General features: G+C 41.2%; 1 protein-coding gene across 4 annotated transcripts; it reads left to right on the forward strand.

Annotated features, from left to right (window-relative positions):
* Nucleotides 1-2955: 2955 nt before the first annotated feature.
* LOC120438325 lies at nucleotides 2956-11665 on the forward strand. 4 transcript variants are annotated; one of them, XR_005611803.1, is made up of 6 exons: nucleotides 2956-3255; nucleotides 5114-5194; nucleotides 5509-5652; nucleotides 8019-8354; nucleotides 8593-8805; nucleotides 10112-11665. XR_005611803.1 is itself a non-coding variant. In XM_039608748.1 (4 exons), coding segments are annotated over exons 1-4 (612 nt in total). In that variant the 5' UTR covers nucleotides 4073-4397; the 3' UTR covers nucleotides 10114-11665. The 4 variants fall into 4 exon arrangements, 3 of the variants coding, with proteins under 3 accessions (XP_039464682.1, XP_039464683.1, XP_039464681.1); XM_039608748.1 differs by lacking the exons at nucleotides 2956-3255; nucleotides 5114-5194; nucleotides 5509-5652 and adding an exon at nucleotides 4073-4458; XM_039608749.1 differs by lacking the exons at nucleotides 2956-3255; nucleotides 5114-5194; nucleotides 5509-5652 and adding an exon at nucleotides 6448-6839 and having other exon boundaries at nucleotides 10117-11665.
* The last annotated feature ends 2259 nt before the right edge of the window (nucleotides 11666-13924 follow it).

Genomic DNA, 13924 nt, shown 5'->3' on the forward strand with positions numbered 1-13924 from the left:
CTGCTCATCTCAGACGTGCTTACTGGGATCTGTTCCTGAGTATCTGTGTGTTCAGTACTCACATCAGTCTTTTCTCTGGTCTTGGTGAACCTGTTTGGTGTCTCAAGGTCACCCTCATCATCTGGCACCTTGTCAGTCTGTGTTTGTCTCTCTACTCTTGTTTTGGTCTCAAATTTCACCAGTCTATGCTTCTGTACTTTCCCACTGTCTGGGTAGTAGACCATATAAGCTGGACTGTTCTTGTCATACCCAACAAAATTCCTTTCTCACACCTTGAGTCTAGTTTTCTTTTGTTCTGCCTGTAGGCATAACACACTGACCCAAATGTCTGCATCCTGGAAAGGTTTGGCCTTCTTCCCGTCAGCATTAGATATGGTGTCTGTTCTGTGCGTCTGTTAAAACATCTGTTCCTCACTACAGCTGCTGTTTGCACTGCATAAGTCCACATCTCTTTAGGTAACTGTTTCTCTATTAACATACACCTCGCCATATCAAAAGAGTGCGCCAATTGCGTTCTGCAGTACCATTTTGGTGTGGTGAGTATGGTGCTGAGGTCTCATGCCTGATTCCCTTTTTGCTAAGGAGTGCCTGATACTCATTTCCCATAAACTCTGTTCCATTGTCAGACCTGATACATTTAACTTGCCCATACGGGGCGTATCAGCCAAAAACTTCTGTGTTGCTTTTGCTGTGTCACTCTTATTTTTCAGAAAGTACACAAACACTGCACTGGAATAGTCATCAGTGAATGATAGTGCAAATCTGTATCCATCTCTGGACTCTGGGTCTACTGGACCAGCTAGATCTGTGTGTACCAGCTCTAAGGCGGTTTTGGCTCGTGCATCTGGGTCCCTGTTTCTAGTTTGAACAAACTTTCCCTGTGTGCACACTTCACAATGCAAGACAGATTTATCTGTTTTCCCTTTGATTGTCATACCATCAACAACACCCTGTAATTTCTGAATGTCATCATAATTACAGTGACCAAGAATTTCATGCCATGTTTGCATGTCATAGCAACCCTTACACTGGTCTTTACCTTCAGTGTTTACTGTTTGTAGGTAGTACAGTCTGTTGTACTCAGATATTGGAAACCTTGTACCGCCTCTTTGTGTCGCAGGGTGTCTTTTCCTTGCTTGAAGATCACCGTTGCTCCATTTGAGGTAGCTGCTTTCACAGAGAAGATGTCTTGTGGATACGATGGGATGTACAGTGCCTGTTTCAAGGTTGTTTTGTGGCACTGCCCCCTGCTGTCCATCAAGCAAAACACTGCCTCCCCTCTTTGCTCTGCAACTCCAGTGCACTTAGTGCCGTCAGCCAACTCTACGTAGTGTGACTTGGGCTGGAAACTGTCGTCCAATCTCCTGAACTTCGTTATATCAGTAACGATATGCGACGTTGCCCCTGTGTCCACCATCAGACCCTTTTTGTTGATGCCATGCTCTGACTGGAACGCTGCATCCTCGCTGCTTACCCGGAATGTGTAGTCTTTGCTGCCCGACTCCTCGGAAACTTTCCGTGCGTTGTCCTGCCGCCGTTTCCGTCTGCAGGTCGAGTCCCGATGGGTGGTACTTTTACACTCACTACACCACTGCTTGCGACGACACGTCCTGGCTTTGTGTCCCTTTAGTCCGCATCTGAAACACACTATGTCTGCGTTGCCGGCCCCACGGTCATTCGAGTTTTCAAACGTGGGATTGTCGCTCGGTCGTGCACGTGCTTTCATGATGTTGTCATCTGACGCTGCGGCGCGCATTTTCTCTGTGTCTTCATAGCTTCGCAGTTTAGTCTTAAATTCAGCAAAAGTCACTTCAACTTCACTTTGTGTGACATGGATAGTAAACGGTTTGAATGATTCTGGCAGTCCCTTCAAAACCATTGCTACCAGTAGCCCATCACTCAATGTTTCTCCAGCATTCCTCAGGGCTGTGATTATTGTCTCTGCTCGTATCACATACTCAGTCACACTCTCCCTGCTGGACTTTTGGAGCGAAGTGAGTTCTGTATACAGGCTAATTATACGAGGCTTCCCTTTACCTGCATAATAGTTTCTTAGAATCCCCAGCGCCTTCCGTCCATCATCTGCTGCTTCTCGCATAACAAGAGACAAACTTTTGTCATCCAGAAACTGGATCAGCTCCGCGTAGGCCTCTGCATTCTTTGCTCTGTCTTCTTCTCCCTCCGCGTCGGTAGGCTGCTCCAAAATAATGTCTCTTAAACCTTGCAAACGAAGGTGGCCCAAAAATTTCGTCTCCCATAGCTCTTAATTCTTTTCGTCTCCATCAAAAACTAGCCGAGCCCAACGGCTATTTGATTCAGCGGCTCGTCGGCTCATGGCGCTAGCATGGTATGCTAATCCTCACCGAGTGCGCAGTACATCGCGGCGTTTCTCTCGGTGGCAAAACCACATGGACTCTTTCAGAAAACTTTTTAGCTCTCTGGGCCCATAACCTGTTGGCAGAGATATGAAAATGCGCAGGAAAACCTGACGTGCATGGCTAAGTTCACCAACGATACTTGGGAGGAATAAACACACATCACCCTTCGGCCATCTTGATGAACGCATACGCCCCCTAGAGCGCGCCAATTTTATTAACAGCCACACAAATGTAAGGCACACATCAAACATAAATGAACCATTTGGCTTCTCCATAATTGAGAGCATTTTCTCTTCTTATGTCAACAAAACAAGAACATAGAATATAAAGAAAGAATATAAGAAACACAAAACATTGAGCCATCACACTCAGGGCCATGACGCCTACTGCCAAATAATCAAAACTAAAAACATAAAAACATTTTGTATAAGTCTTTTAATATAAACGATCAAATCAATCATGTATGTTTATATGCTTAAGGAATGAAGAAGACCATTATTACAGACTCCCACAGAGAGCTCATACACATGATTTCATAATAGGAAAGCTTCCAACAAACACTCCCTGAACTCTGTGCTTTGGAATTCAGGCCACAGATGAAACTTGTTATTATGATTTCAAAACCACGTCTCCACAAACCAAAGGCTCCTCCTGTTTAGGAATCTGTGTACAATTACAGAGCTCTTCCCCTCTGACTGCATCAACAGTCTGAAGAAGGTTTTTCTCTTCTCAGTAACAGAGTCACCGTTGGATCAGTCGGGTCCTGTTCTGCTACTTTCTGCTTTGGGACTGATTCAAGAGAAAAGAACATTTTTATTTTATTGTTCCACCGTGATGAGCAGCAGACACTGAGGATCCTCATGAAGTCGTGATGCAGGTCAGTGATCTGAAACCTTCTGCTTTAGATTATTAATGTTAGTCAGAGAGTTCCTGATAAATGTCTTAACATTAGATATTAGACCTGTGCATGTGGCAAACACACAAGACACAGAGAGACTCACTGCAGTCTGAACTGGTTCAGGTTTGATGAGGAAAATTCCAGATGTCTCTGCACATCTGTTTACAGTTAGTGATGATAAAACAGTTCAGAAAAGAACCATTTACAGCTAAATGCTGCCTCCTGCTGGCCGGTCCTCATCAGAGTCAATAGAGGAGGCGGTGCTGGTGGAGCCCATCCCAGCGATCATCAGGCGAGAGGCACCGGTCTGATTACCAGGGCTACAGCTCAGTGTCCTTTTCCCTCCTCATCTATTCATGCGACACTTTTGTTCCTTATATTTATTTTATTTACATGTTTCAAATAAGTCAGTGGCCTTTAGCACGTAGCTGATGACTGATGGACGAGACAGACGATGTTTGTGTTCTCTGGACATCATTTAAGAACCAAATCTGTCCTATAAAGCAGTGATAAACACTCAGATCAGCATCTATTCTACCTCTTTCTCTGTGACGCACTTAAGATCATACCAACGTGTGATGCACCAATCGTCACACTAAGTTGGATTTTGTTTTTGCAGGCTGATATTTTGCATCTTGAAACCTTCAAATTTATCTCATGCACTCAGATCTTAAACTCAGGTTTAGTTATTCAGTGAAAATACAAACAGACTCAGACATTTAGAGCAAACTAATATCAAACTGCCGTCAGAAACAAAACGAAACTTCTGCTTCAGCGACTGCAACACAAACTGTTCATACATGACGACACATGAGAGCTTCTGATTTTGTTCTGTGGAGATCGTTCAACAACTGAACACTAAAACTTTTCCACTTCGCCTCGTTTGTTGTGACGCACTTATTTCTGCGCATCCTCAGTCCAACCTACCAAACGTCACTCTAACGCGACATCCTCAAAGACACGGAAGAGTTTGAACCGCAGCTTTAGCTTTATTTAAACCTTAAATTTAATCTGATGTGTTCAGGTTTAAACTCAGGTTCAGTTATTGAGTGAAAACACCAACAGACTCAGACATTTAGAACAAACTAAGAGTCAGATGAGCAGAAACAGAGAACACGGACATGTCTGCTGTAACTGCGTCACTCTGCTCCACGCTGATGTTTGTCCTGTTCGTCTCTGCAGGTCAGATTTAACTGTTAGAAACTAAACTGAGTTTATTTCTGAGATAAAGAGTCTCAGTCTGGTTTACATGCTGATAATATTTCTCTAACAATTAGTTTCTGATTCATTCAGTGTTGCGATCGACACAAAGCTGGGTGGAGTCTGTGTGTGTTGGTGCAGTTTGCAGCACAGAGACAAAGAAGTGTAATGTGTGTGTCAGTGTGATGTGTTGTAGTGTCAGGAGTCAGTATACAGCTACAAAGCTTTTTGTTCAGTGTATACAAACAGCTGTAGCTCCATAAAGGCAGCATGCAGAGACTCACAGTGTCTTATAATGAGAGGCTGCTTTCTCTCACACATTATGTTCACTTATTATCAGCACATGTTGTTGTTTGTGCAACAGAGTTATTGTAGTTTTGGATTTTCTCATTAGTTTTTATTCCATTTGGACTTTTTGTGTTTAGTTCAGTTTAGTTTCCAGATGATTTTCTTCTTTTTCAGGTTTGATTATTTATTGCTTGAAGAGTTTTTAATGGTTTTATTCTTTTTTCATTCTTACTCTTTGGAGGTTTGTGTCAGAGGCCAGATTTAGGAGCATCAGTACAGCTGTTACAATAAAAGCAGTGACTCAGTCTGACAGACTTTCTATACTAATTGAAACTTCTTTTCCTGGCAGACATTAACCAGGACCAGCTGGAAGACTGCCCACAAGGAAACCTACAGCCAAAGAACCAAAAAAACGTAACAAACCTTTTGCGTGAGTGCCCTTTCTTTTAATATAAATAATAAAATCAATCATGCATGTTTATATGCTTAAGGAATGAAGAAGACCATTATTACAGACTCCCACAGAGAGCTCATACACATGATTTCATAATAGGAAAGCTTCCAACAAACACTCCCTGAACTCTGTGCTTTGGAATTCAGGCCACAGATGAAACTTGTTATTATGATTTCAAAACCACGTCTCCACAAACCAAAGGCTCCTCCTGTTTAGGAATCTGTGTACAATTACAGAGCTCTTCCCCTCTGACTGCATCAACAGTCTGAAGAAGGTTTTTCTCTTCTCAGTAACAGAGTCACCGTTGGATCAGTCGGGTCCTGTTCTGCTACTTTCTGCTTTGGGACTGATTCAAGAGAAAATAACATTTTTATTTTATTGTTCCACCGTGATGAGCAGCAGCCACTGAGGATCCTCATGAAGTCTTGATGCAGGTCAGTGATCTGAAACCTTCTGCTTTACATGGTTCAAGTTATTCACTGAGTGATAGATTATTAATGTTAGTCAGAGAGTTCCTGATAAATGTCTTAACATTACATGTTAGACCTGTGCGTGTGGCAAACACACAGAGAGACTCACTGCAGTCTGAACTGGATCAGGTTTGATGATGAGGAAATTCCAGATGTCTCAGCACATCTGTTTACAGTTAGCGATGATAAAACAGTTCAGAAAAGAACCTTTTACAGCTAAATGCTGCCTCCTGCTGGCCGGTCCTCATCAGAGTCAATAGAGGAGGCGGTGCTGGTGAAGCCCATCCCAGCGATCATCAGGCGAGAGGCACCGGTCTGATTACCAGGGCTACAGCTCAGTGTCCTTTTCCCTCTTAATCTATTCATGCGGCACTTTTGTTCCCTATATTTACTTTATTTACATGTTTCAAATAAGTCAGTGGCCTTTAGCACGTAGCTGATGACTGATGGACGAGACAGACGATGTTTGTGTTCTCTGGACATCGTTTAAGAACCAAACGTGTCCTATAAAGCAGTCATAAACACTCAGATCAGCATCTATTCTACCTCTTTCTCTGCGACGCACTTAAGATCATACCAACATGTGATGCACCAATCGTCACACTAAGTTGGATTTTGTTTTTGCAGGCTGATATTTTGCATCTTGAAACCTTCAAATTTATCTCATGCACTCAGATCTTAAACTCACGTTTAGTTATTCATTGAAAATACAAACAGACTCAGACATTTAGAACAAACTAAGAGTCAGATCAGCTGAAACAAGATGTGGCGATGAAACAAGAATCAAACTGCCGTCAGAAACAAAACGTGCGTGTGCTTCAGCGACTGAAACACAAACTGTTCATACATGACGACACATGAGAGCTTCTAATTTTGTTGGACTCAGTCCAACCCACCAAACGTCACTCTAACGCGACGTCCTCAAAGACACGGACGACTTTGAACTGCAGCTTTAACTTTATTTAAACCTTAAATTTAATCTGATGTGTTCAGGTTTAAACTCAGGTTCAGTTATTGAGTGAAAACACCAACAGACTCAGACATTTAGAACAAACTAAGAGTCAGATCAGCAGAAACAGAGAACACGGACATGTCTGCTGTAACTGCGTCACTCTGCTCCACGCTGATGTTTGTCCTGTTCGTCTCTGCAGGTCAGATTTAACTGTTAGAAACTAAACTGAGTTTATTTCTGAGATAAAGAGTCTCAGTCTGGTTTACATGCTGATAATATTTCTCTAAGAATTAGTTTCTGATTCGTTCAGTGTTGCGATCGACACAAAGCTGGGTGGAGTCTGTGTGTGTTGGTGCAGTTTGCAGCACAGAGACAAAGAAGTGTAATGTGTGTGTCAGTGTGATGTGTTGTAGTGTCAGGAGTCAGTATACAGCTACAAAGCTTTTTGTTCAGTGTATACAAACAGCTGTAGCTCCATAAAGGCAGCATGCAGAGACTCACAGTGTCTTATAATGAGAGGCTGCTTTCTCTCACACATTATGTTCACTTATTATCAGCACATGTTGTTGTTTGTGCAACAGAGTTATTGTAGTTTTGGATTTTCTCATTAGTTTTTATTCCATTTGGACTTTTTGTGTTTAGTTCAATTTAGTTTCCAGATGATTTTCTTCTTTTTCAGGTTTGATTATTTATTGCTTGAAGAGTTTTTAATGGTTTTATTCTTTTTCATTCTTACTGTTTGGAGGTTTGTGTCAGAGGCCAGATTTAGGAGCATCAGTACAGCTGTTACAATAAAAGCAGTGACTCAGTCTGACAGACGTCCAGAGTCTCAATGAACTCGTCCATCAACAACATTTGATCAAACTAACAGATTCTAAAACTAAAGATTTGTTTTTATTTGTTCACAAAATGGTTTCAGATGATGTTTTTCATCCATCTCAGTCTTTCTCATGAACTTTGTCTCCAAACCTCTCAGCCTGAGCTTCCCTCTGATCAACTCGTTCATAATCTCGTCCTTTCTGCTCTCAATGAAAATCTGAACATGTTCAGCTCGGCCTCCTGTCTTTGTGTCAGAGTCTCCAAAGCAAACATCACAGCAGCTCACTGCCATCTTTAAACCTTCCCTTTCACTCTTGCTGCTGTCCTTCTGTCACAAATCAGCCCTGATGAAGATGCTCGGGATCAGGTGAGGAGGAGGAGAAGACTCGCTGTGGTGACGCCTGAAGGGAGCAGCTGACACAAGAAGAGACACAATCAAAGATCATCATCTAATAACAGAAGATGATCTTTTATTGTGTGTTTCTGATTGGCTGCTGTAGAAGTGAACAGTTGTACTTTGACCTTTAACCTCTCTGCTCTGTGTTGTTTCCTCTTTCAGACCAGAAAAACATCACAGCTGAGTCTGGACAGAACGTCACTCTGACATGTCGAGCTCCAAACAACAACATCAACATTGTAGAGTGGAGCAGAGCTGACCTGGGAGATAAACATGTGCTTTTGTACCGGGATGGGCGATTTGTTCCAGAAGGCCAGCATCAATCTTTTAAGAACCGGGTGGATCTGCAGGACAGACAGATGAAGGATGGAGACGTGTCTTTGATTCTGAAGAATGTGACAACTGCTGATAGTGGAACATATGAGTGTCATGTCTTAATGGGAGAAATACACTTATTGAAGCTCATCATCATCATCTACCTTCATGTTGATCCTCCAGGTGAGTGAGTAGAGTTGAGTGTGTGTGTGATCAGAGGTGAAGCTGCTTCCTGGTTGTTGATGTTTGTTTCTAAAGATGTTGTTGATGAGACTTTGTAGAAAGCAGCTGGTCTGAGTGATGTGATCAGAGTGCAGTAGATAATGTCTGACAGCAGTTTGAAGAGGAAATGGATTCTGTTCTGTTCTTCACTCATCACCTACCTGATAGCTGACACCTCACACCTGTTTCTCACCTGCAGGTCAGACAGGAGGACAAGAGAAGGATGGAGGCAACAAAGATGGAGGAAAGGAAGACAGAAGGAAGGAGGATGGATCTGTTGGACTGAAAGTTGGTCTGACAGTTTCTGCGGTGCTTCTTCTTATTGTTGCTGGTGTTGTTGGTTTCTTTAAGTGCAGAAAAAAGAAACTGAATCCTGCTGATCCACATGTAGCAGAGCATCTTCAGCCTGAATGTGAGTCAGATGAACAAACACAAAGATAAATAAATGATGGTGAACATCCAGCAGACGGCTGTAGAAAGCTGGATGTTCAGAGTCTGATGTTATTTCTCTGATGATCATCATGTTCAGACTCAGACCAACAGTGTGTGTCTGTGCTGTCTGTCAGTGACTCTGAACTACAGTTTATTCATCTTCAGGCTGTTCATGAGATTTACTGACACAAAGTCAAACTGTGTTACAAACACATGAATTTCTGAGCTCTGATCTCAGAGTCAGTGAGTGTTTTTGTGTTGGAGCTTCAGCTGTTTGTAAGAACTTGTTCTGTGAGAGATGAACAACACAGACCTGAGATCAGCTGTTACACACACTGAATGAAGTGACAACACAAACGCTGTGTGATGATCTGAGTGTAGATGAAGGTCTGTGGATTATAGACGATCAATAATCTGCCTGATTGTGTTCAGGATCATTGATCAGTTACAAATGAATGAGCTGTGACTCAGTTTGGATGTAGAAATGTTGTCTCAGTCAAACTGAGCTCTTTCATGTTTCTATGAACTTTGTGTGTGTTGAATGCAGCAGGAAGAAAAACAAAGTGTGTGTAACAACCCTCTCTGTAACTGATGCTGCTTATTTTACACTCAGCAGGTTTCATCATCTTTTCATTAAATACAGCTGAGAGTGTTTTACAGTCACAGTGTTATGATTGTTATGAAACTACAGATTTATGGAGCTGCACACTCAGAGATTTCTGTCTGATCCTGATACTCTGAAACTTTTATTGAACTTTTGTTACAGAACAAACAGAAATAATGTTCAGCTCCATATTTACATGTGTTCAGCATGCGTTACCATGGTGATTTAACCAGGTTGGTGAGAGAGAAGACTCTGTTTGCCCGACACAGCTCACTAACTCATCACTCTGGCTTCATATTTAAATTCTTCTTTTATGAAACATCAACATGTTAGCAAAGCTATAAGCAGGAAGTGCTGAGTGTGGCATCAGGTTAGACTGAAGCTGAGTGTAGGAGGAGCAGCGACAGCTGCACATGTGCAGATGCTGCTGCAGTCACACACAACAGTGTGACAGGAGTGTGAGAGAGATTAAAGAGAAAGAGACAACAGAACATGTTCAACTATGAAAACTTGACTTTAAAACATTTAAAGAGCTGCTGGATGTTCAGAGGTTCATTAAATCCAACATGACTAAAAACTCAAATGTCAAAAGAAAATAAACAAAATATTTAAAGTCAATCATTCTGATCATAATTGTACTTTGACCTTTAACCTCTCTGCTCTGTGTTGTTTCCTCTTTCAGAGCAGAAAACCATCACAGCTGAGTCTGGACAGGACGTCACTCTGACATGTCGAGCTCCAAACAACAAGATCAAATCTGTAGAGTGGAGCAGAGATGACTGGACATCAGGCTATGTCTACTTGTACCAGGATGGTCACTTTGTTTGTTGTTTGAGCTGTAAATAATGAGTCAGAGAAAATGAGCCAACAGCTTCATCAGCCTGAGGTTGATTCAACATACACTCACTTAGTGGACTTTTGCGTAATTACATAACTGCTGTTTTAATCATGCTTGTTTTTGCTGTTTTTTGGTGATTGTAGACATGGTTTATGTGGACATTTAGCTTAGAGTCTAAGGTTTCTGTGGAGACCACACATGGTGGTATTTGCATGAACAGAGTCGTGGATAGTTACATACCTCCTGAGTCCCGTCACTGGAACTGTAAATCTGAGTTTCTATGAAGTGCTGCAGATTTATTTTTTAACTGAATGATGCACTCAGAGTTTGTTTGTTTGTTCATTAATAACATAATTGTCACAAATGTTGATTGTTTTCCTTTATTCAGGTATTTTTAACATTATTATTTGTGTTTAAAAAGTGTTGCTGCTTGTTTTGTATGTTTGGTCTTGTATGTGTGTTTGTGTTTCCTGCTGCTCACACACAGGATTAGAAAAGCCTGAAAACTCAGTGATCACAGAGTCTGTGAGCTCCAAATGTTTGCATGTAGCACAGAGAACAAAGGTCAGTGTGTGAGTGTCTCCGTGTTTGAAATAATAAACTACTGGATTAGTCTGATCCTGTTATCATCCTCTGTTATTGCATCAATGAGTCTCAGTCACTCATTGTAAATGACCTCATTAATATGTTCCTTCTTAAACTGGTTCATACGTGCATATTATTCTGTTGTAGCTTGGACACAGTAAATGTTTTTATTTGGAAAGGTGTAGAACGACCAGGCGTCAAACATCAGTCGATGTAAACTATACAGCAGCACGAGCTCCAACGTACAGAGAGGTTTGCTCAATGGTTAAGAAATGTGAAAAGCGGCTGTTAAGGTGGAATTCTAAGTTGCAAATAGTTCCCTGGCACCTGGTTGATGAGGGAACAAGGTTGGTATCAAAGTTTGTTGTGTAAATGTGGACTTTGTTATTTCACGGAGCATAAAGCTGCTGACGGCTACTGAGTGTAACAGTTACGTTTTCACCCACTAGAGGGCGCTCACACCTCGGTATATTTGTCATGTTTACTCAGTGATGCAAAGGTTTACAAGATTCACTGTTATATGCTATTTAAGGTCAAAGACAATCGTAATAAGATGTATTTTATCTCAGGGTATAGAAAAGGTAAGAGGCTAAATGTTAGAAGGGTTGAATAAATATACACGGCAAAAGCGCTCGATGTAGAGATTCAAGGGCCTAAAAGGTGTCATCATTTAAAGTAATTCATTTATGATTAATAAATAAGGAAAAAGGTGAAAGGTTTGAGTTACCAATGGTAATTTTATTCTGTACATTTTGTAGCTTTTACTGTGTGATCACATTCAAAGCTGTTCAATAAAAGGATTGTGAACCATCAGTTTGGAGACCATCTTTTCATCCTGGGATGCTGTGCTCGATTCTTCACTTTAATTATTCCTTTTTAATTTGTGTCATTGGCAGAGAAGATAAATCATGTGACCTTCATCATGTCACATGTCACCACAGATTTAAATGTAGGTTTGATGTCTCTGTGTGTTTGTTATTAACACTGTGGATTTTTCTCATATACTGAGGTTTGAAACATTTCTGGACTTAGTGAAGTGTTTCTGTCTGTGTAATAGATGTTAACTTGATAATGTGGATTAAATGTTGGATAATATTGATGAATTTTGTCTGCATGTGTCGAGAATCATGCTAACAGCTATCACACTGTTAATTTTACAGAAAGTGAAAAATCAAATATTTGTGACATTTAGTTATAAACAGTGAACATGAGGAACTGAACCAGTACATGTAAAACACCCAGAGCAGCTCTATGGGCTCCAATTGTGCTCATAAATATTTTGTACTTGTAAATCAGACTGTGTAGTTGTGAAGTTTTGTAACCTCGTAAACCTAAATATTTGATAATGTTGTGTTTGTGCATCTATAGATGAGAATTTGTGTGTGTAAAAAAGATTTACACAAGTTACAAATTTTATTGTTAAAGTTTGGTTACAGATACAAAGCAAAAAACTACGTGAAACTCTACCAAGTTACCTGCTTGTGTGTGAGTTTCAACTGATAAGTACGAATTTTGACCTGATTTTCCTTCCTTTCAGCTAATTGGTCAGTGTCACGCCAATCAGAGAACAGATGGGTTTGGCTTATGACGTAGTTTCGTGGTTTTGTGGGCTGTATCCCAATTCAGGGTCTGCAGCCTTAAAGGCTGCATTTTAAGGCTGATTACGTCACAGCGGCGCGACGAAGGCTGTCCCAATTCAAAGGCTGCTCGAAATGCGGCCTTCATTTCCCTGAATTTTAAGGCTGTAGCAATGTAGACTTCGTGGCCCAACATATCCCAGACTTCATAGCGCGGCAGTCACTGTGGATACGGCAGAAGGGAGCAGCCGAAGAGTAAACTGTTAAACGTAAGTACTGAATATGATGTCACTTATTTATGTGCAAATGTTTAATAATGAGGAACATTAAAACATTACTGTTGGTCACATGTCGGCAACGTTATGTGACATTAGTGATGTTTGTACTTTCAGCGTTTACTTGGTTTTAAAGCCTTTAAAATATAATAATTCAATAGTCGACCTTAATCTTACAGAGAATGTGATGATTTTATGGATAATTAAAGTCAGTCATATATCCACAAACACAACAAGCTGAACGTCAGTGATGCTGCTCGGTTTGCAGTCCTGAATATGACGGCACAAGCAGGATTCACTGCACTGTTAATGTTAGCTATGTTATATTGCTGCCTCTGTTCGGTGGTGTCGAGCCAAACGGACTTTAACGTGTGTTTGAACGAGCTGACGGTTCACTCGTTAAGCTGAAAGAAAGATGCTTTAATCACAGGAGTCACACATGTGTCCACTGGACCATCTGGGAACTCTTCTTGTTTAGCACTCGTAATAACACAAACACTAAATCCTCCTTCTCTTGTGCTGTTTTGTAGCAGTGTGTACACCTGAGACTGTCACCTGTCTGTCTGTCCTGCACTCTCTCTCTGTTTCTTTCTCTCTGATTGTGGAATAAAAGTATGAACATGTATTTATAAGTTACACTTGTGTTTGAATCCTGCAGCTTATCACACATTTGATTTCCATGTGTGACAACTGCAAGTGTCCAGCGTGAGGACAGACTGAGGGACCCACTGCTGCACATCATCTGTGAGGCTTTGCACCCCTGATGATCCACCAGGACAAACTCAGCAGTGTGTGAGGAAGAGGAGGAGGAAGAGCCAGCAGCAGCTGACAGATGGAGAGAATAGACAGACTGTTCCCTGTTTGTGAAGGACTGCTAGGGAAGTTTAACATCACTAATTGTCTGTCCTGAATCAGTCTTATTAGGTAATGTTCAAATAATGTTATCATCCCAGTGTTTTCAGTGTGGGAGAAAGTACTCAGGGCCTTCAAGTTACACACTATGAAAGGCAGCAACAAGTTTAATGTTCAGAAACCTAAAGTATGTATCAGCAGCAGAATGGACCCAAAAATAAATGTTTGTTTCAGTTCTATGAAGCTTTGAGTATTTTGGATTAGTAGTCCTGCTGTGTTTGTTGCATCATATTGCTGTAATTATGTGTGCCTATGCCAAGAGGCACACATATTACTATTCGTCGGATTTATTATTCTTATTATGTGTG

The sequence above is a fragment of the Oreochromis aureus genome, linkage group 3, assembly GCF_013358895.1.
Source record: "Oreochromis aureus strain Israel breed Guangdong linkage group 3, ZZ_aureus, whole genome shotgun sequence".
Lineage (NCBI taxonomy): Eukaryota > Metazoa > Chordata > Actinopteri > Cichliformes > Cichlidae > Oreochromis > Oreochromis aureus.